General features: G+C 41.3%; 1 protein-coding gene across 1 annotated transcript in view; it reads right to left on the bottom strand.

The window, feature by feature from the left end:
- The window catches only part of fpgs (folylpolyglutamate synthase), a 42,190-nt gene that overhangs the window by 12,329 nt on the left and 7,588 nt on the right, over positions 1 to 22,273 (bottom strand). Inside the window, exons 4-12 of the mRNA XM_020534713.2 lie at positions 21,831 to 21,895; positions 16,084 to 16,198; positions 15,128 to 15,205; positions 14,702 to 14,763; positions 14,344 to 14,446; positions 13,505 to 13,582; positions 11,261 to 11,408; positions 8,551 to 8,652; positions 1,057 to 1,154 (exon numbers count right to left, since the gene is read on the bottom strand). Of these exons, the coding sequence (XP_020390302.2) occupies positions 1,057 to 1,154; positions 8,551 to 8,652; positions 11,261 to 11,408; positions 13,505 to 13,582; positions 14,344 to 14,446; positions 14,702 to 14,763; positions 15,128 to 15,205; positions 16,084 to 16,198; positions 21,831 to 21,895 (849 nt within the window). The remainder of the gene's footprint in view (positions 1 to 1,056; positions 1,155 to 8,550; positions 8,653 to 11,260; positions 11,409 to 13,504; positions 13,583 to 14,343; positions 14,447 to 14,701; positions 14,764 to 15,127; positions 15,206 to 16,083; positions 16,199 to 21,830; positions 21,896 to 22,273) is intronic.

Genomic DNA, 22,273 nt, shown 5'->3' on the forward strand with positions numbered 1-22,273 from the left:
TTGTTCTGCTATTCTCACATTCTGATCACTTAATCTGCACCCTTTACCCCCACCCCCCCAGCACTACACGCCTACATAACTACATGAATGCTCCCCCCTCCACACTTCTCGTCAGTTCTGATGAAGAGGCATCTAGATATGAAATGTTAGCTCGCTCTCTCTCCACAGATGCTGCCTGACCCGCTGTGATTGCTAGCATCTTTGTTCATTATTCACCTACCTTTGGAAGCTACAAATCTCAAATACAAACTCACTTGGTATTCCATTGCTCTTCAGCAGGTTGTCACCTACAGAATCTGTATCTTCTTTCCTACAATTTCAATCAGGTTTCTGGCACTGAGCAAATGGCCTTAACCAAATATACCAACATTCTCTGGACCGTGAAGCATCTTTTCTCCTCATTGATTGGATCATGCTCCTACAACAGCTTTCCCTCCACTATTATCCAACTCAATGGACTTGCCTTTGCTTAGATCTACCTTTTATTAGCAGACCATCTAAGGCAATGACTTGTCCACCAGAAACATTTATCTACAGCCTCTTTTTTACCTTCAGCAACACAGCGGTGTCCACATGCTGACTGCAACACTCAGCTGCACCTCACTACCATCTCACATGCCATGTATACTCCAAACTCAACTTTCAGCATTTCTAGCAATTCCTTTTACTATGTCAATGAACTGTTTCAAACTTCAGCATCCATCTTACCTAAGCTCCTTTACAGATTCTGTATCATCTCCATCAGAATGATCATATTTGGACAAGCTCAGCAAGATTGAGGTTACCTCCTAGAGGATATCCTGACATTTTAAAGTTGGAATAACCTTGGCCTAAATGTACCATCGCTTTTCATCTATTCCAGAAATACACACCATTGCAAACAAGATGCTCATGTGCGGGGGAAATGTAGACATGGATCATACAGTTCTGCATGCCGCAGCTCTTCCAAGCCTTTTAAAAGTCCGATTGGGATTCCAATCTTTGGTTCAGCTTCCCTAAACGGAGCACCAACAACACTAATAAAGAGAGGCGAGATCTCAGGTAATACCAACACACCTTTATACTACCAATAGTGTGAGCGCCATCAATGTAATACGTCACTGGTCCTCGCTTCAGGATCTGCGATCGGCCTAGCCATTTTGTATCACGCAATCCTACAGGAAGAGGATTGAAGACAAAATAATTCTTCACTTTAAAATCCATGGTCAATATTCAAAAGAAACATGGGCTACAACAGAAATACTCACAAACTCAAAATAACTTCAGGGAAAGGGGACCAGCTAATTACTCCATTCTGCCTGAAGTCTCAACTAGGTACAGGTCATAATACAGTCATAGAGATATGCAACACAGAGACAGACAATTCAATCCAACTCGTCCATGCCAACCAGATATCCTAAATAAACCTAGTCCCATACCCTCTTAAACCCTTCCTATTCAGAGGTATAGATAGAGTGGATAGTCAGAGACTTTTTCCTAGGGTGGAGGTAGCTATTACGAGGGGGCACAGTTTTAAAGTGAGTGGAGGTAGATATAGGGGAGACGTCAGAGGTAGGTTCTTTACTCAGAGAGTGGCTGGGATGTGGAATGCAATGCCGGAGAGGGTAGTGGAGTCAGCCTCATTAGGGGCATTTAAGCGGCTATTAGATAGGCATATGGATGATAGCATAAGGTAGGGGTGGAGGTCAGATAGACCTTAGGATTAGGGTAAAATTTCAGCACAACATCGTGGGCCAAAGGGCCTGTACTGTTCTATGTTCTATTCATATGCCCATCCAGATGCTTTTAAATGTTGTAATTGTACCAGCCTCCACCACTTCCTCTAGCAGCTCATTCCATACACGCAACACCCCTTAGGTCCCTTTTAAATCTTTCTCCTCTCACTGTAAACCTATGCCCTCTAGTGTTGGACTCCCCCACCCCTGAAAAAAGATCTTGGCTATTCACCATATCCATGCCCCTCATGATTTTATAAACCCCTGTAAGGTCATCCCTCCGCCTCCGACGCTCCAGGAAAAACAGAGCCAGCCTATTCAGCCTCTCTCTATAGCTCAAACCCTCCAACCCTGGCAACATCCTTTTAAATTTTTCTGAATTCTTTCAAGTTTCACAACATCCTTCCTACAGCAGGGAAACCAGAATTCAGAATTGCACGCAGTATTCCAAAAGTGGCCTGACCAATGCCCTGTACAGCTGCAACATGACCTCCCAACTCCTATACTCAATGCATTGACCAATAACAGCAAGGATACCATACATCATCTTCAGTATCCTATTTACCTGCAACTCCACTTTCAAGGAAGTGTGAACTTGCACTCCAAGATCTTTGTTCTACCACACTCCCCAGGACCTTACCATTAAGTGTATAAATCCTGCCCTGATTTGCTTTTCCAAAATGCAGCACTTCACATTTATCTAAATTAAACTCCATCTGCCACTCCTCAGCCCATTGGTCCATCTGATCCAGGTCCCACTTACCTCAACATACGCTTTCTTTGCTGTCCACTACCTCCAATTTTGATGTCATCTGTAAACCTACTAACTATACCTCCTATGTTCACATCCAAATCATTTATATAAAGCACTGATCCGTGTAGCACACCGCCGGTCACGGGCCTCCAGTCCGAAAAGCAACCTTCCACCACCACTCTTTGTCTTCTACCTTCGAGCTAGTTCTGTATCCAAATGGCTAGTTCTCCTTGTATTCCATGTGATTTAATTTTGCTAACCAGTTTACCATGAGGAATGTTGTCGAATGCCTTACTGTAGTCCATATAGATCACGTCCAATACCCTGCCCTCATCAATCTTCTTCGTTACTTCTTCAAAAAACTCAATTTAGTTTGTGAGACACAATTTCCCATGCACAATGCCATGTTGACTATCCCTAATCAGTCCTTGCCTTTCCAAATACATGTAAATCCTGTCTCTCAGGACTCCCTCCAACAACTTGCCTACCACCAATGTCAGGCTTGCCGGTCTATTGTTCCCTGGCTTTTCCTTACCACCTTTCGTAAATAGTGGCACCACATTAGCCAACCTCCAGTCTTCCGGCACCTCACTTGTGGCTATCGGTGACACAAATATCTCAGTAAACATCTCATCCTGAGACAAAAAATAATTCAATATAATCCCCTTTTGGAATTAATACAGCAGGAACAGCAGTATGTAGATAGTTGCTGATTGTGCACATGAAGACCAACTGTCCAGTGTTTAATTATTGTATCGACTGCTAGACAGAAGCAAAAAAAATAAGCAGATCAGTATTTTAGTGCTCCCTCATTGTCTCACCAGTGGCTTATTTAATAACTATGCAGTCTAATACACAAGTCGATACAAGAGGTCTGAAATTTGATTCTGTCATGGTGAGCTGATCTCTGCACGTGGTGGCCACAGGAGAGTTGCAAATGGCTTCAGTTGCCCTGATGCTTCAGCACAATAGGAAATTTGAGACATGGAGACAATAAGCCACAGCTTTGACTCTTGTAATTCTTGCAGCTGAAATGTTATAATTGGTACCAGGGCCAGGCTTCCACCAAGTCCTTGTGGAATGATATGTAGTTTTGCTATGATGAGAGTCTTGGCTGATACATTTTCAGAACTTTGCTAATGCACCTAAAGTGAAACTGTTTTTTAAAAAAAGGTGACTGTGGGTGTCACTGGCTAGGCCAGCATTTAATTCCCCATTCCTAGTTGTCTCGAGAAGATCTTGAACTGTTGCAATCTACACACAGTTAACCCACAAAGCTGTTTAGATTTTAACCAATGCACAATGATGGAACAGAAATGTTCTAAGTCAGGAGTGTGTGTAGATTTCAGGAGAACCTTCAGGTGGAGGTGCTCCCTGCTATCCTTCTCCATTTAGGTGTTGAAGCCAAGGGTTTGGAAGGTATTGCTGGAGGAGCCTCAGTGAGTTGCTGCAGTGCATCTTATAGATGTTACATGCTGCTGTCACTGTGCAACAATGGTGGAAAGAATGAACATTTAAGGTGGTGGATAGAGTGAAAATCCAGTGGGACGCTTTGCCCTGAATGGTGCTGAGAATAAAGTGTTGTTGGAGCTGCATTCACCCAGGCAAGTGGACAGTATTCCATCGCACACTTGACTTGGGCCTCATAGATGGTGGACAGGCAATGGTGACACAGGAGGCAATTTACTGCAGAATTCCTGGCCTCTGACTTGCTCTTTTAGCCACAGTATTTATATAGTTGCCACAGTTCAGTTTCTGGTCAATGGTAACATCATAATGTTGAAAGTGAGGGATTCAGCAATGAAAACGGAACATGGTATCTCTGTGGCACTTGCCACTCCAAACCAGGGTCTTCGTGCTTTCCACATCTTGCTATCTATGGACCTGGACTGCTTCAGTATCTGATGAGTCATGAATGGCATTGAGCACTGTGCAAATATCAGTGAATATCCTCCACTTCTGATTTGATGAACGGAACTTCATTGGTGAAGTAGGTGAAGATTGTTAGGCCTAGGATAGTACCCTGAGAAGCTCCTGCAGGGGTGTCGTGGGACTTGCATGAGTGACTGCCAACAACAAACGTCTTCCTTTGTGCTAGGTATGAATTCAACAAGCATAGCATTTTCCCCACATTTCCACTGATGTCAATTTTGCTAGGGCTCCTTATTATTAGTATTATTCTCAGTCAAATGCTGCCTTACTTTCAAGGGCAGTCACTTTCACTTCCTGCCTGAGTTCAGCTCTTTTGTCTACATTTGGACCAAAGCCACAATGAGCTCAAGAGCTCAGCAATCCTGGTGAAACCAAAACTAAGCATCAAAGAACAGATTATTGTTGAGCAAGTGCTGCTTGGTAGTACTGCCATACTCACAATCATCAAAATGATGGAAGGGTTTTCAGTAGTACTATCAAGTGACACCTGCTCAGCAAACCTTCTGCCATTTCTCTACTAAAACCCTATCAGGATTTCTTTTTCACCAAAAAGGATGGTGGGAGTCTGGAATACATGACTGGGAGGGTAGTGGAAGTGGGTAACGTTATAACATTTAAAAATATACTTGGATTACCACGTGAAATGTCATTACATTCAAAGCTAAGGGCCTAGTGCTCCAAAGTGGGATTAGTGTCACTTTGGTGGTATACAGTCACCATTGCACAATTTCATGATTTGTTTGAATGTGACTGACTCTACTGGTCATTTCACTTACCTATTGGATCGTCAATTACTCATACAAATGATCCTGTTTCAGACTTAGGAACAATGAAACACACTGTTTCCTCCCTTTCTGCAAAGGCTATGGGCTGAATTTTACCAGAAATCAGCCTAATGTCAATTTTGGCAAGTTTCATAGAGCATTTCTCTTAGTGAGCCTTATTGTGTTTTCTCATGATAATTATCCCAAACTCACCTCTTTACCTACACATCATGTATGGCATAATGCTCATCCTATTTTCTCACTCACCACAGTCGGAAGTACTGGCCACTGCCAATACCTCCCAGGATTCCTGGTACTAGCACAATCTTAGCAATGCACTTGGTCAAGCGCTGGCAGTCCAGAGTTTTCCTCTATGGTTCCTGCCAATTGCTCAGATATGTCAGAGGGAAACTGGCATCCGCCAATAGAGCATGCTGCAATGTTGGTGCATGGTGTCGAAGATGGAGGTCTGGAAGAGCAAACAGTGAGTTGGAGTTGCCAGGTTTTGCCCTGACTTTCATGTCAGGAATTGTCACTGTCTAGTTTCTATCTGGCAGGTAGGAGAGTAGGAAACTGCATATCAGTGAGGTAAGATTACATAATAACAAGCTGTTAATTCACGCTTATGCAGACAATGCTCACTAGCACATACTGTCTCACATTTCAATACTTGACTGGAAATGGGATTTGTTGCTTGCGACTTCAGGAACCTCATTATTAATCTCAGGCAATTCTCTGGCCAGGTTTTTCACTCAATCACTGGAAAAATGCAGCCCCTGGTGTCACGCCAGCAAAATCCACCAGATGGCAGCAGCAGCAGACATTTATACCTGTAGCCACAAGACATCTGGTCAATTCACAACCACATATCCTTTGACCAGAGATCAGAAACTTGCGATTCTGGAGCCACATCAGATGGCTTCTGACCTTGAATGATCTGACCCACTTTGACTGCAATTAAAATTGCTTGGTACATTTTTTAAAACTTTGATTATAATTGCATTTGTGAGAAAGTACCATTAATTAAAAATATTTAAAATATTATTGAAATGAGTTGCTACCTTGTTTTTCATTATCATTGGCATTTGAGTAATAACATTATGGCCCTTAAGATAATGAGTTTTTGACTACAATTTGAAACCGACATTTCTTGTTATTAAGTTTCCTGACCTCTGCCATAGAATTAGGCCAGAATTAGAAAAGTGCCAAGGGTATAAGAGTTATATATGGTACAGACTGAAGTACAGGGGGTTCTGCTATAACGCGATAGTTGCGTTCTTGCGCCATCATCGCGCTATAGACATAACAGGGAAAAGCAGGGTTAGGAGCAGACTACCAAAAAACATCACTCAAAATTGCCCAATAATCGCTCAAAAGCCGAACATAAAGGATATCACAGTTTGAATAAATATTTAATTCATATCTAATAATGAAATCTAATAATGAAATAAAAGTAAATTTAACACTTGAAAAAATGTCAAGATGACTTGATGGGGGAGTAAGTTTTGAGATTACTCTGCTCAATGCAGGGGCTGAGGGTGGTCGGCATCATCATCATTATTATTATCACCACCACCACCTTCAGGTGCAGTTGTGGTTGCAGGGTTAGGGCAAAAAGTAGTTAATCCAGAAGTGGATGGCTGTGGCTCATTGTTTTCTATTTCTTGGGGGTTGACTTAAAAAAAGACAGCCAGTTTATGCTGCTTTCCCTTTTTTTTCTTTCATGAAGAAGCTGTTCATAGGGTGCCAAGAAAGATCTTATACCACAATCTGCTACCTTGCTGCATTCTGCATTGTAATTGCTGTCCTCTAAGAGCTGCAACTGCTTCTAAATCTCCCTCAGGATAGAAGACAAAACAGAAGTGGAAAGGTCTTGCTGTGCTGCATCCTGGACGACTTCTTCATCTCCAACTTCCACTTCGCCCTCAGCGACAAGTGGTTGTAGATCAGCTATAGAGAGGTCTTCACAGTGGGACTCAAGCAGCTCTTCAACATCCTCACTCTCCACTTCTTCAAATCCAACTTACTTTGCAAGATCAACACAATGTTCTTTGATTCTTGGGAGCTCTTCTGACAGATCAAAGCCTTTAAAATCTTGAAAAAAATCTGGGAGAAGCGTCCGCCAAACTGCATGCAAGGAGTGCTTAGTGACATCATCCCTCATCTCCACGATAATGTCAATTGCATTTTTGATGTTAAATCTCTTCCAAAATTGAAGAACATCGTCCTATCCCCTTCAGTGCCTGCAATCAGCCTCTTAAATGTGCACCTTAATGAATAATCTTTAAAAGCTGCTATTGCACCCTGGTCCAGGGGTTGAAGGAGAGAGGTTGGAACTGATGGAATTGTGTTATAAGCCAACACAAGTTCATATTTTAGAAATAGCATTCCCCAATTCATCAGTCACGTTATAGCCAATTCACGTTGCTGGAACACACATTATAGCAGAATGCCCTGTACTGAACTGTCAATCCAAGAGAACACAATTCCAGCATGGCAACTGTGACATTATACACTATCACAGCACAGAAGGAAAAGAACAATGAAGCTTGTGTCTCAGTGTACCTAAACTACTTCATTAATTTATTTCAAGGAACTAATTTCACAAGGTCTGACCCACGCATGATGCTATGTGGTTGACTCTTAAAGCCTTTTGAAAAAGTCTTGGAAGTACAAGAATTAAATGAATAGTCACTGCAAATAAGCAATATCACCTATGGTCAACAAATACATCTACCATGCTCCTAATCTCGGAAAGCAATGCCCCTCCCTCAACATTGAGGTGAAAGCTCCCTTACTCCAGGATAGTGATCTTTAATGAAAACTGCCCACACATGGCTCTATTAACACACTGACTAAACTGAGTTCCACCCACATGCTCAGCCTCCAAAGGTTAAAGTGGATTTCCAGGTCACATATCCCAACAAGTGCAATACTGGGTGTTTTTACCTCTGGTGGGCTATGTACTCATGCAAAAGTAAGGAAAAAGTAAAAAGGTTTATTCATTTTAAAATTAGAGCTAGGACCTGGAAGAGTCAAGCATGTCATCCAATTCTCGAAATATGTTCCCTCAAGAAGCTGTGGATACTCAGATTTTAAATAATACTCAAATTGTGAATAAGACTATTTGTTCAGAAAGGATATTATGGGGGAGGCGGTAGAGCTAAGAAACAAAATCAGTCAAGAATGGTGCAGCAGGCTTGACAGGTTGAACGACTTAAAATGCTTGCTCCTGTTCCATCAATCCTATAAATCCACTGATGTTCCCTATAACAAGAGAATGTTCGCTACCAGGATTCACTCATACCCAGCAGCTGAGGATGAAATCAGAAAGTCCTTGACAGCAAGGAATTGTGGGGTTTTACATAAGGAAGTGGGTTGTTACCATTTATCATGGGGGTAGTTAGGCAGAATCCTGAGCTGATGGGTGGTCGCTGCATCTCATATCTTTCAGGAAAGTCCAGAGGTTGTTGGAGTGGAGGAAAATCTGCAAGAATCAAAACCAATAGAAACAAATTTAAGATCAGGGCAAATGCTCCAAATTCTTCTCTCACAATTATGAAAGTGACTTCTAAAAACATATCATTTGAAAATCTAGTCACAGGAAATCAAATTAAAAATCTGTAAAGCCATCACACACAACTTTCTGTCATAGTGGCCACATTAGCGGAGGTGCTGGTTGGACCTTCACTGAGGCTATTCTGATTCAGTCACCAGAAAGTATCTGACAACGGATTCACGCCAATTTGTCTCTAGCTGTAATAAACCACCACTACCTTCAATCAAAGCTCAATCTGGTGCCAGTTTCAGATTAAGTAAACAACACAAAAATAATAATTATATGCATTTAATTGTACAATACTTAGACAGAAAAAGCATATATTGTGTTACAGAGGGTCTGTGGAATCTTTAACACATGAGAGGGGTCTATAGAAGTAAAATGGTTGAGGCCAGGTCAATTGACAGTGAGGAGACAAATAATCATTTTGCAGCTAGAAACTGAAGCCTTAAAATAATGTCTCCCCATTGATGTCAGACAAGATTATTCAGGTGCAGTTAAGTAATATACTGGTTGTTATGGGGCAGTAAAACGTATACCTGTACACATCTAAAAAATATTTTTCCCCACACTCACTGCCAAGATGGGGAGTGACATTGGGTGTTGCTACACAAATATTTCCAATAAAGACAAACTGCTCTTCCCCTTACAGCAAAAAAATTTAGTTTCTCTCAGGCACTGGACTCATGCTGAGGTACCGTACCACAGCTGGAGACTCCCGTCTTATAGCACTAACACTCCTCCAACACTGTCCCAGCCTGCGACACAAACATATCAGGAGTTTTTTTCCAAAATGCTAACTTTAATTAAGCCCAAAATACTCCAAGGAACTCAGTTCATTATCACCAATTGCAAACTAAATGATTCCAAGACCCAGAAAGAAATCTACCCAGGTTTAATCATTACCAATATGAGGGGAAGCTTCAGTTTTTAACCAAGCAGTGCCAGTTTCGGTGACAGCTGGCAATTCCCTCCTCACCACTGTTTAAAGAAAGACATTCCACAAGACAGAAGTAAACATAAGAATGTTAATCATAAACTCCTGTAACTGAGGCTGGTTGACACATTCTATTAAACACTTGGCCACTAACCTCTGGGTTAAAATCCATCCCTAAAGTAGCACAAGCACACACTTACACAGTGCTACAAAGAATCAGCTACGGCTCAGTTGGTAGCACTCTGACCTCAGAGTCAGATGGTTCCAGGTTCAAATCCCACTCCAGGACTTGACAAAATCAAGGCTTACACTCCAGTGCAGTGCTATATGGTCAATGGAGATATTGTAGATCAGACAAACCTAGGGGTTCAGGTACATATTCTTTGAAGTTTGCATCACATATAGATAGGGTGGTTAAGGCGGTGTTTAGCACGCTTGCCTTCATTGCTCAGACCTTTGAGTATAGGAGTTGAGACATTATGTTCCGGTGGTACAGGACATTGGTGAGACCTCTTCTGGGATATACTGTGTAAAGTTCTGGTCTCCCTGTTACAGGAAGGATATTATTAAGCTGGAAAGGGTTCAGAAGAGGTTTACCAGAATGTTGTCAGGAATGGACAGTTTAAGCTATGGGGGGAGGCTGGATAGGCTGGCACTTTTTTCCACTGGACTGATAAATAGAGGTTTATGAAATCATGAGAAGTATAGATAAGGTGAATGGCAGGTGTCTTCTGCCTAGGGTAGGGGGGATTTCAAGAATACAGGACATATTTTTAAAGGTGAGAGGAGAAAGATTTAAAAAAGAGAGGGGAATTTTTTTTTCTTAAATAGATTGGTTTGTGTGTGGAATGAACTTTCAGAGGAAGTGGTTGATGTATGCACAGTTACAATGTTTAAAAGACATTCAGATAAGTATACATGAATAAGAAATGTTTGGAGGGATATGGGTCAAGCGCAGGCAGGTGGGACTAGTTTAATTTGGGATTATGATCGGCATGGACCGAAGGGTCTGTTTCCATGCTGTATGACTATTAAATCATCTGCCTGGTCCAGAGCGTGTAAAAGATCCAATGGTACTATTTTGAAAAATTGGAAGCAAATGATCCCTGGTGTCCTGGCCAATATTTATCACTCAAGCAACATCAGAAAAATCCAATTTTCTGAGTATTATCACATTATTCTCTCTGGGAATTTGCTCTGCATCAACTGGCTGCAGAACTTCCATAAACAAGAGCAATGACTATATTTAAGGGCTTAATTGGCTGTACAGCACTGACATGTCCCATTGGAAAGCAGCTTATAATCACAAGGTATATGAATGCAAATCTTTTTTCTTCCCCAGAGTGAGATTGGGTTTGATTTCAGCCAAACCATTTCTGCAGCTAAGCAACAGACAAGGCTCATGGGTGATTCTTAGTGGTACAAAAGGACATCATTAGACAAATCAATCTCAGTCACAGGTAGGGATTGGAGTTGCTTATTTCAGAGACCCCAAAATTAGGGCTAGAGATGCAAACACATTTAACCTAAAATATGATCCTCGGAATCTCACTGCGGGTAGTTTTTCTAGCCCAGTCAGTCAAAATGCCATCTTCTCACCTGGGTGGTTATGATGCTGCAGCCACGTCCTACACAGCTGCAGCGCCAGAGACGCATTAGATTTCTGATGTTCTCCTGCCAACCCCAAGCTCAACCTCTCCCCCTCAGACTGGAAATCCTCCAATTCCGGACAGAGCTGCAGGAAACACTGGGGAAAGAAACACAAGAGTATATTATCCAGCCTAACTTTCACCGAAATCTCAGAAATGGAATTAGCAGGTCATTCGAATCATTCCATTAGGGCACTGTTACCCTCATTTAATCCAATGGTGTAAGAAGAAATAAATTCAGTTAAGATTGCTCCTCGTATAGCCTACAGAAAATGACCAGAAGAGGGCAAAACTAAAATGCTTGAGCACGTAACTGTTGTCAGCACCTTCCCACTGTCTCCAATTTCATTCCCACAAACAGGACCCCTCAATGTGACTGCTGAGCCCCGTGAATGAAGATGATGAAAGCTGCTACATGGAAAAATAGGATCTCAAGATCACAGCATCTGAGCATGTTCCTTCTGGAGGTATGGTTGCTAAATGCAGGTAATAACTGAAGTACACTAACCAGGATTAGCAATAAGGCTACTATGACTGACTTCAGCACCTTGGACTAGGGAGGAGGGTAACAGAACTCCAATTCTTCCTGGATTCCAAGGCTGCTGCTGGATAATGTGGTACCAGAGCATCAAGCAAGCGTTGAATCAGACCAGGTACTGTTTTCACTGTGGTTGAGCAGCCTGCTCAGGCTTGCAGCCTGTGTCCTTTAAGAAACTGAACAATGAGTGTATGGAGCACTGTCAGTCTCTAAGAAAGATTTAGCCAAATGGTGAAAGAGTTTATTAACTGGCAACAATGCAAGTTTGAAATGCAGCCTAAGGGACATGTATCATCACTGAAGGTAGATTTCAATGGGATATTTCATCAGAAAGGAACACTCAGTTCAGATTAGGGATAGTCAACATGGCTTTGTGAGTGCGAAATCGTATCTCATTAACTTGATTTGATTTTTTTTTTAAGAAATGACAAAGACGACCAATGAAGGTAGAGTGGTGGACATTATCTACATGGGCTTCACAAGGTGATCTACAATGTTCCGCATGGTAGACTGATTAGTAAGATTAGATGACATGGAACCCAGGGAGAGCTAGCCATTTGGATACTAAATTACCTGGAAGGTAAGAGACAGAAGATGATGGTGGAAGGTTGTTTTTTGGACTGGAGGCCTGTGACCAGCAGTATGCCGCAAGGATCAATGCTAGGTCCACTGCTTTTTGTCACTTATAAATGATTATTTATAAATGACTTGGATGTGAATATAGGAGGAATGGTTAGTAAGTTTGCAGATTACACCAAAACTGTGGTGTAGCAGACAGTAAAGAAGGTTATCTCGGAGTACAAAGGGACGTTGATCAGATGGGCGATGGGTCAAGGAGTGGCAGATGGAGTTTAATTTAGATAAATGTGAGATGTCATTTTGGTAAGGTAAATCAGGGCAGGACTTATACGCTTAATGGTAAGGTCCTGGGGAAAGTTGCCAAACAAAGAGACCTTGTGGTGCAGGCTCATAGTTTCTTGAAGGTAAAGTCACAAGTAGACAGAGTAGTGAAGGTGGTGTTTGGTATACTTGCTCATTAATATCATGTTATGACATTGGTTAGGCCATTTTTAGAATATTGCATTCAGTTTTGGTCTCCCTGCTACCAGAGAGATGTTGTGAAACTTGAAAGAGTGCAGAAAAGATTTACAAGGATGCTGCCGTTTTGGAGGGTTTGAGTTACATAGAGTGGCTGAATAGGATGGGTCTATTTTCACTGCAGCGATGGAGGTTGAGGAGTGACCTTATAGAAGTTTATAAATTCATGAGGGGCATGGAGAGGGTGATGAGCCATGATAATTTTTTGCAGGGTAGAGGAATCCAAAACTGAAGGGCATAGGTTTAAGGTGAGAGGGGTAAAATATAAACAGGACCTAAGAGGCAACTTTTTCACACAGCGTGTGGTGCGTGTATGGAATAAGCTGCCAGAGAAAGTGATAGAGGCTGGTACAATTACAACATTTTAAAGGCATCTCAATGGGTACATGAATAGGAGGGTTTTAGAAGGACATGGGCCAAATGCTGGCAAACGGGACTAGATTTAGGATATCTGGTCGGCTTGGACGAGTTAGGACCGAAGCGTCTGTTTCCGTGCTGTACATCTCCAAGACTCTATAACTGTTTCCCACTCGCCCACCACGCAGGAGGACCACTCACCCCAATTTCCTTTGCTCTTTCAACAAGGACAGACATTGGACCACTGGGTTGCGAAACTGTGAACGCTGGGACGCCCGGCTGGAAAACAATGAAAAGACATCAGTTTACAAATGAGTCAAAAGCTGTGATTACAGAACGAGATTGGAGCATGAAGGGGTATAGGAGAAACAGGAATGAGCAAACATGAGTTTATCTCAGAGAACACCGCAAAATGCTTCATGTCTGACATGTTTTAGTTTAGAACCGACAAAGAAAAGACAAAGCTTTTCAGCTTGCACTCATCAGGACAGACTCACAAGAATACCAAATCTTAAAAGGAAACAACAATTTATACTACATATGAAGAGGGTGCTGACTGGTTGGCAAGTGATCTCAGATTTGCTGAGATGTTGCCGTGGAGAATGGATCAGGGAACAGTTAATCGCCAAGTTTTTGTTTAAGTTCAAACTAGACGAGTAAAGTCTGATTGGTCAGGGCAATGTCATGGAGGATGTATGACACATGGCTGTCCCAAAAGCTTTTGTTCAGTTGTCAAAAAGCATAATGAATGGATATGTTCTGTTTGAAAAGGGTTTTATTTTTAAAGTGCAAACAAATAGAAACTGAAAATGTTAAGCTTTCTATAACCAAAATGCACATTAGTTCAAAAGAGGAGAAGATTTTAAGTACATTGCTCAACATGCAGGATAATTTCGCAAACAATAATACAATGCTGTTAAGCACCCATACAGGCCACTGCATGAATGGATTCTTTCACAGGCAGGACTGCAGGAGAGTGGATCAGGCAAGTGCAAGCCTCTTGTGTTACGATGTCAGATTAAGGAACAGTCTCCACTTACCTTGAAAATTCCCCCTTTCTGCCACGCAATTTTCTCCATGGTGTCTCCTAGGATACTGACATGATCAATCCCCAGTGATGAAACCCCACACACAACAGGGTGCCTAAACATTTCAAGGAAACAAGTGATCAGAATTCCACTCCTTTAGGGTTAGTGAGTCAATCTAAATAAAGAACATGCACTTCTTGACTTACTGAAACTAAGTAACATGGCTCTGCAGCCAAGATGGAGGAGGAGGAGGAAGAGAGAGCAAGAAGACGGAGGTGAACAGAGAGGAAGGGTAAGAGAAAAAGAGACACACAAGAGGGAGAGGGAGGAAGAAAAATACGTCATCTTCAACCAAATTAAGATCTATTACCTAATTATGTTGGTACAATCATAGGCACCTCCAATTCCAACCTCCACTATTGCCAGGTCAACCTGAGGGAGCATAGCAATGAAACTCAGAATGTTTTACTTTGCAGAAAACTGTACCAGTATCAATTAAAATGTTACTGGTTCTGATGTAGCAATACTACCCACATCCCACACCCCACACCCCACACCCAAAGCTATAGGCTATGCTTCTTTGTTCTAGAGTTGGTCCAGAGCGAGGTCCCGGATTTCAAATCTCCAATTGAGAACCTATGAATCAATGTGCCCTTAATCTTAGAGACCAGGTACAGAGTGTCTAACAGTCCCATAAGTCTCGGCAACATGTCAGAGTTGCTGTCGAGAGCAACATCATGGCCACCCACATTTGTCGCCCACACTAAACATGATGATCCAGAAACAAAGACATCACCTTCTCATGCAGAAAGATATGAAAGGCAAGGATGGTGAGAAAACGGAAGTATGCAGGCATGGCCCCAGCGTCGGTATCCTGGATACGGCATCAAGACAGACAGAAAAGAGAAAAAAAGGGTTAGAGGTGACTATAATTTTTACATGTTCAGTGGCCCTCAAAAAATATACTTAAATGGGATCATGTACATGGTGGGACTTGTGCCCAGGAGTAAATGGAGGTGGAACTAGATAAACCACTGTCTACAGTTCAAAAGAACACCTCTCAGGCCCAAGTGCACATTGCACAGAGGATAATGGAAAATAGAAGACTACGTAACTTTCCACAATTGAATCTCACAATGAAAACAAAAACAAAGATTTGTTTGTGAAGGGCACAATATAATTGCAAACTGTTGAACTGATCATGCAATATGGATTAGATTAAGTCATTGCTTTGTCCAGAAACAAAGCACCAGCTCAGTGGGATTGCAATATGTCCTGTCTGCAGGTACATCGCAGCAAAACGCCAAGGCACCTTCCACCCCTATCACCTGGAAAATATACCAGGAACATCCCACCTCTAATTCTGATACTATCCAAAGCTGTATCAACAATTACCAGGTCAAAATTCAAGAGACTCCCTACAGTAGAGTGGGAGCATCATCTTCTCAAAAGATTACAGAGGTTCAGGAAGGTAGCTCAAAACCACCTCCAAGAGCAATTAGGGATATGCTAATTACCTACAATGTCTAGATCTTGTGAATTAGTCAAAATATTTCTAAAAACTCAATGTTTTAACAAATGACAAAAGCTCAGAGTGCCTGTCAATGGTTGAAGCATACCATAATACCCTAGTATAGTCAAGAATGATCCTTCAGCAAAACGTAAGTGTTATTCGTTTTGGCAGAGCCTAAAGAACCAAAATACATGGATTGAGAACTGTCACAATATCCAGAATGCACATACCCAGCTTACCTTAGTTTCATCCAATCGGTTGTAAACCTGCCAGAAGTACTTTGTAAAGAGTTCTCTGCTGATTGGTTTGCCATTAATTCTGATTCTCTCCCTTACTTGCACCAGATGTGGAGAGCTATTTACAAGGAAACGATGGTTAGAACACTACCTACAAACAGGCAGAGAGGGGAGGAAACAAAACAGAGAAAAAGTGCACTCACATACAGCAGTGTTCCACAGGGATTGATACTGGGTTCCCCTTTTGTTTGTCATTTATATAAACAATTTGGATGAGGATACAGGAGGCATTGTTAGTAATTTTGTGAATGACACCAAAATTGATGGTACAGTGGACAGTGAAGAAGGTTATCTAAGATTACAAAGAGATCTTGATTAATTGTGTCAATGGGCTGAGGAGTGGCAGTTGGAGTTTCATTCGGATAAATGAAAGGTATTGCATTTTGGTAAAACAAACAAGGGCAGGTCTTATACAATTAAAAGTAGGGCCTTGGGTGGTGTTGTAGAATAGGTAGACCTAGGGCTTTAGGTACTTAATTCTTTAAACTTGCATCACAAGTAGACAGGGTAGTTAAGAATGTGTTTGGCACGGTTGCCTTCATTGCTCAGAAATTTAAGTATGGGGGTTGGGGCGTCATGTTGAAGTTGTACAGGATGTTGGCGAGGCCTTTTCTGAAGTACTGTGTGTAGTTCTGGTCGCCCTGCTACAGGAAGGACATCATTAAATTGGAGAGGGTTCAGAAAAGATTTACCAGGATGCTGTTGGGAACAGGGGACCTGAATTATAAAAATAGGCTGAATAGACTGGGACTTTGACTGGAGCGTAGGAGAATGAGAGGTGACCTTAAGAGGTTTATGAAATCATGAGGGGCATAGATATGGTGAACAGCAAGGGTGTTTTCACCTAAGGTGCGGAAGTTCAAAACTAGGAGGCATATTTTTAAGGTGAGTGGAGAAGGTTTTAAAAAGGACATGAAGGGCAACTTTTTTACACAGTGAGTGGTTTGTGTGTGGAATAAACTGCCAGAGGAAGTGATGGATCTAGTTACAATATTTAAAAGACATTTGGATAAGTACATGAATAGGAAAAGTTTGGAAGGATATGGGCCAAATGCAAACAAGTGGGACTAGTTTAGTTTGGGAATGTAGTCAGCACGAACTGGTTGGAGCAAAGGGTCTGTTTCCATGCTGTACGACTCTATGCCTCGATGTAGAAAGAGCGAGAACATGTACAGAATTGAACAGAAAGCCAGTGGTGCAGAGAAAGAAAAGTGGGAGAAATGAGAAGGGTGCCAAAAAAAAAAAAAAAAAAATCAGAAAGAAAGCATTAAGAGCAAAGCACTTCTTCCACTTATCAGAGAAGGGGGAAAAGACAGTGGAGACATATAATGAGAGATAGAGGGCAAAAAAAGGAAGCAACGAAGGAAGAAAAAGCAGAGGCAGGAAGAAAAAGTGAATGAGTTTTTATTTTGAAAAACAGCATTAGTGGTTAATTACTGTCTTGTGACTCTTACAATATAGTTAAATAACAGAAAACTCCTGACAAAGCTTCAACAGTGAGATTCCATCATCCATGACAAAGTGGAAAGAATCCATTTTCCAAATCAACTGGAGCCATGGGCAACACAATTCTCCATTTGTCCAGAAACACACTTGGAGAAGTAGCCCCAAATCCATGACTGCATAGGGATGTTTCAAAGGAAGTTTCAGACTCCCATCATAATCAGTTCATGAGATAATTAGCTTCTGTACCATGATGAGCATTGTTTTCCTTTTTGAAATTAGAAAAAAATGATATGGGGGAAAATAGTAGCATAGTGGTTATGTTACTGAACTAGTAATTCAGTGGCTTGAGACTTACGTGCCACAGCCACGATGGGGACACGATGTGCCAGATGGGCTGTTTCCCCACTGTAGGGATGCTATGAGATAAATACTTCTATGAGGTAACAAAGTTGGGTGAGCTGTCCAACAGAACAGCAAATTAACAGGCTGACACAGTCATACCCAAAATTATATAAAGATCATACTATCCCTAGGTATATCTCAACCCACCAGCAATATATTTACGTCATAGATAGTAGCCATGTGGCATAGTCAGGAAAGAGTGGCTCAAGAAATACTCAACATTGACTGTTACCCCATTAAGTTTCATGGCATCAGGTTAAAAATTAACAAGGAAATCTTCTGTTGATCATTACACATCATCATCATCATCATCATCATTCAGTTGATTAATCAGTACACCTCTACACTGAACATCGTTTAGAAGGAGCACTGAGGGAATCTAAGGTATAGAATGCATTATTAGTGGGGACTTCAATGTTTATCACCAAGAGTGGTTCAGCATCAGAACTGACTAGCTGGCCAAGTCCTAAAGGACATGACTGCAAAACCAAATCTGCACATGTGTGAAAGAGCCAGCAAAAAGGTAAAAATCTATTCGACCTAATCCTCATCAATCTGCCTGTTGCAAATGCATCTGTCCATTATGGTGTAGGTAGAAGTGACCACGGCAATGTCATGTCTTCACAATGAGGATACACTTCATCAAGTTATGTGACTGAGCTAAATGGGATCCAGTAGCTCAAAACTAGACATCCATGGGACATCAGTAGCAGAACCGTACCCAAACATTGCATTGTCTACCATGACATCAAGCTAGGAGATCAACATTGGTTCGATAAGAAGTGCAGAAGAGTGTTTTAGGTGCAGCAACAGGCATACCCAAAGTAAGAAACCTGGTGAAATCACAGCAAAGGTCACATACAGATAAACAACTGAAGCAGCAAGTCAGTCAATGACCATCTCCAACAAGAGAGAATCTAATCATCACCCTTTAACATTCAAAGGTACTACCATAACTGAACTCCTCACTATGAACATCCTGGGGTTATCAGAGATCAGAAGCTGAACTGGGCTAGCCATATAAATATTGTTGGTACAAGAGCAGCCAGAGGTTAGGAATTCTGCAGTGAGCAACCACTCCTGTCTCCCTAAAACATTCGAATTTGTACAAAGCACAAGTAGACTACAAGGTACTAAAATAAAACAAAGAACTACAAACAGTGGAAATCTGAAACAAAAATAGAAAGTGCTAGAGAAACTCTAAGTCTGGCAGCATCTGGTGTGACAGAACAGAGTTAATGTTTCCAATATAGTGCTCTTTCTTCAGATCCTGTTCCGAAGAACATAATTATAGCTACCAGCGACCTTTGGAAACTGAGTACCTTGAGTTATTTTTGTCATTATTTTCTCTTAATATCAAGCTCTTAACATCTCCTGGCATCAAGCTAGCAGATCAACCAAGGTTCAATAAGAAGGGTAGAAGAATGTTTTGGTGCAGCATCAGGCAAAAATGAGTAGTCAACCTGGTAATACTACAACAAAGGTCACATACAAATAAACAACAGAAGCATCATCCCAAAGATAGCACAAATCAATTCATAAACCAAAAGAATCATAGGTGTTTAATTGCAAATAGTTGCAGATGACAGACAGGAGCTCCACTAATAACCCCATGATTCGTGTAAGGGGAGCCTAGCACATTAGTGCAAAGACACATCTGAAGCACTTGCAACCATCTTCAGCCTGAAGTCCAAGTACTTGAGTGATTTATCTCAACCACCTAAGATCTCCAAAGATGCAAGTCTTCAGCAAATTCAATTCACTCCATGCATTACCAAAAAATTGACTGAGCACACCAGCTAGAAACCCCAATAATATCTGGACTACGTTGAAGGTGTGTTCCAGAAATATCTGCATTCAATCAAGCTGTTCTGGCACAGCATATAACACTGGCATCTATTCAATAAGGTAAAAAATTGCCACAAAAAGGACAAATCCAATCCAGCCACCTACCTCCCCACCTGTCTAATCTTAATCATCAGCAAAGCGATATACTGCTTGATAGATTCTTTACTCGCTATGACTTACTATAAGTCACTCAGCTCCAGAAATCATTACAGGCTTGATCCAAACATTCTGTATTCCACAGGCATAGTTAAAGTGACTGCTCTTGACATCAAGGCTGCATTTGACAGTCTGGGACTAAGAGCCCTCGTAAAATTGATGCCAATGCAAATCAGAGGCACAGGCTCCCCTGGCTGGAGGTCAGTCACCTCAGCCCCAGGATATCGTTGCAGAGGTTCCTCAAGGAAGTGTTCTAAAGCAACTATCTTTAGCTGCTTCATCAATTGCCTTCCCTCCAATATGAATTCAGAAGTGGGGATATTCACTGATAATTGCAATGTTCAGCACCATTCAAAAACTCCTCAGATATTGAAACAAACCCATGTACAGCAAGGTCTTAACAACATTTTGGTTTGAGCTGATTACATGGCAAAGCGCATTCATGTTATGTAATTGCCTGGCAGTTGCATCTCCAAAAGAAAGAAGGTAACTATCACCCTTGACACTCAATGGATTTACCAATATGATTACTGAATCCCCCCACAATCAACATCCTTTCAATTTGATTAGTTTGCCATATAGAGCAGGTATAAGCAAGATTGGCTTGAAATATGTTTGAAACTTATTGTCAGGGGCAGGTGCACTTGAATGGATAAACGTCATTCTGAATCTGTGGTCACCTAGTGTAGAAATCAGCAGTACATTTTAAAGTCTTTGTTACAATAAATTATCAGAGGATATGAATTGGTGTCTAAGACCATGGGAGATAGACTATACCATTCAGTCCATTAAGCCCGTTCCACAATTCAATTAGCTCATAGGCGATCCGTACCTCAACTCCATTTAGCTCTTTGTTGTAAGATTCCTTGATACCTTTCTAACACTGTTCCCAATAAATATTATCCGTCATGGTTTGGAAATATTCAATTAAATCAGTAGCTAGATCTGGGTCAACTCTGCCAGTTAGCCCTGTCTGCAGCCAATGATATGGTAGCACAAATAAACATTGTGACCATGCAGAGGTAGTTTGGTATTGAGTGACAGCATAAGAGATAGGAGTTGTCATATGCCATTTGGCCCTTCCAAGAGAAATCAATAAAATAATATTTCTTCATCTACTTTCCTGCGTGGCCACCTTAATATCCAACATTTGTCAATCTCTGGTTTGAACATACATGGTAACAAGTAGTCTAGCTGTTCTCATCTACAAAATTTGAAAGATCCACAACTTTTTAAAAGAGATATTGCTCATCTCAGTCAGAAGGAGATGGCTCCTTTTGCTAAAACTACGATCGGTTGTTCCTGACTCACTAGCCAGGGGAATTATTTGCCCAGGATCTACCCATTCAAACCCTTTAAGGGTTCAGTGCTCCAATGAGATCACCTCTCATTCTTTTAAGTTCTTACGAATAAAGGGAGCATGAGAGCAAAAGTATTTGCACTGTTTTCAGAGTTCCAAGGAATGTGAATGCTTTTAATTTCTACATTAAAAAGTGTGATAAGATGCTGTTGTAAATTTACTGCATGTGCCATAATCCATTCAACTGCCCTTATTATTCATAAATCTAACAAAGTTTGGAATTGCAATCAATCATCTGTTAAGGCTTACGCAATATGTAGAAATGAGACGACAAATCAAGATATATCCCACAGAACCAAGGATCTGTATTCAAGCCTAGGTCACAGAGAATAACTGCTTATCTGTTCAACATGTGGGGCAAGACTGACAATGCTGAACAACAATCTGACATAAAAGCCCCAGACGATACAACACAAACCCTCCTCATCACCCAGTTGTTTCGTGAGAGACACACACACACAAGGATTCTTCATCTTACCTATAGAAACCAGTCTTTAGTCCATATTCACGCAATATCTTCTCACAAAACGCACACGTTGAACCCTAAAATAAGCAAAAAGCACAGCAATATTCAAAGAATGGACTTTAAAACTGAACGGAAACAAACAGCACCGCTCAAACATTCATTTAGGCGAAATGTTGGTCTGCAAAAGCGCCCATTTAACACCAGCATAAATCATTAGACCAGACTTCTGTCACCCGAGTCTTTCTTAAAGATTTAAGCAATAACACTTCAGAATCTGATGGTACTTTATTAAGGATGCATATCATAGCAGAGATAGATAGATCTCCAGCTGTTAATGAGATTGTTTTGTACAAACTGGCTGTTGTTCTTGTCTTGTAAACATTTGTAACTGCATTTCCAAAGTAATTTGTTGGCTGCAAAGTACTTTTGATATTTTGAGGCCATGAACAACGTAA

This window comes from Rhincodon typus, chromosome 28, assembly GCF_021869965.1.
Source record: "Rhincodon typus isolate 14 chromosome 28, sRhiTyp1.1, whole genome shotgun sequence".
Classification (NCBI taxonomy): Eukaryota; Metazoa; Chordata; class Chondrichthyes; order Orectolobiformes; family Rhincodontidae; genus Rhincodon; species Rhincodon typus.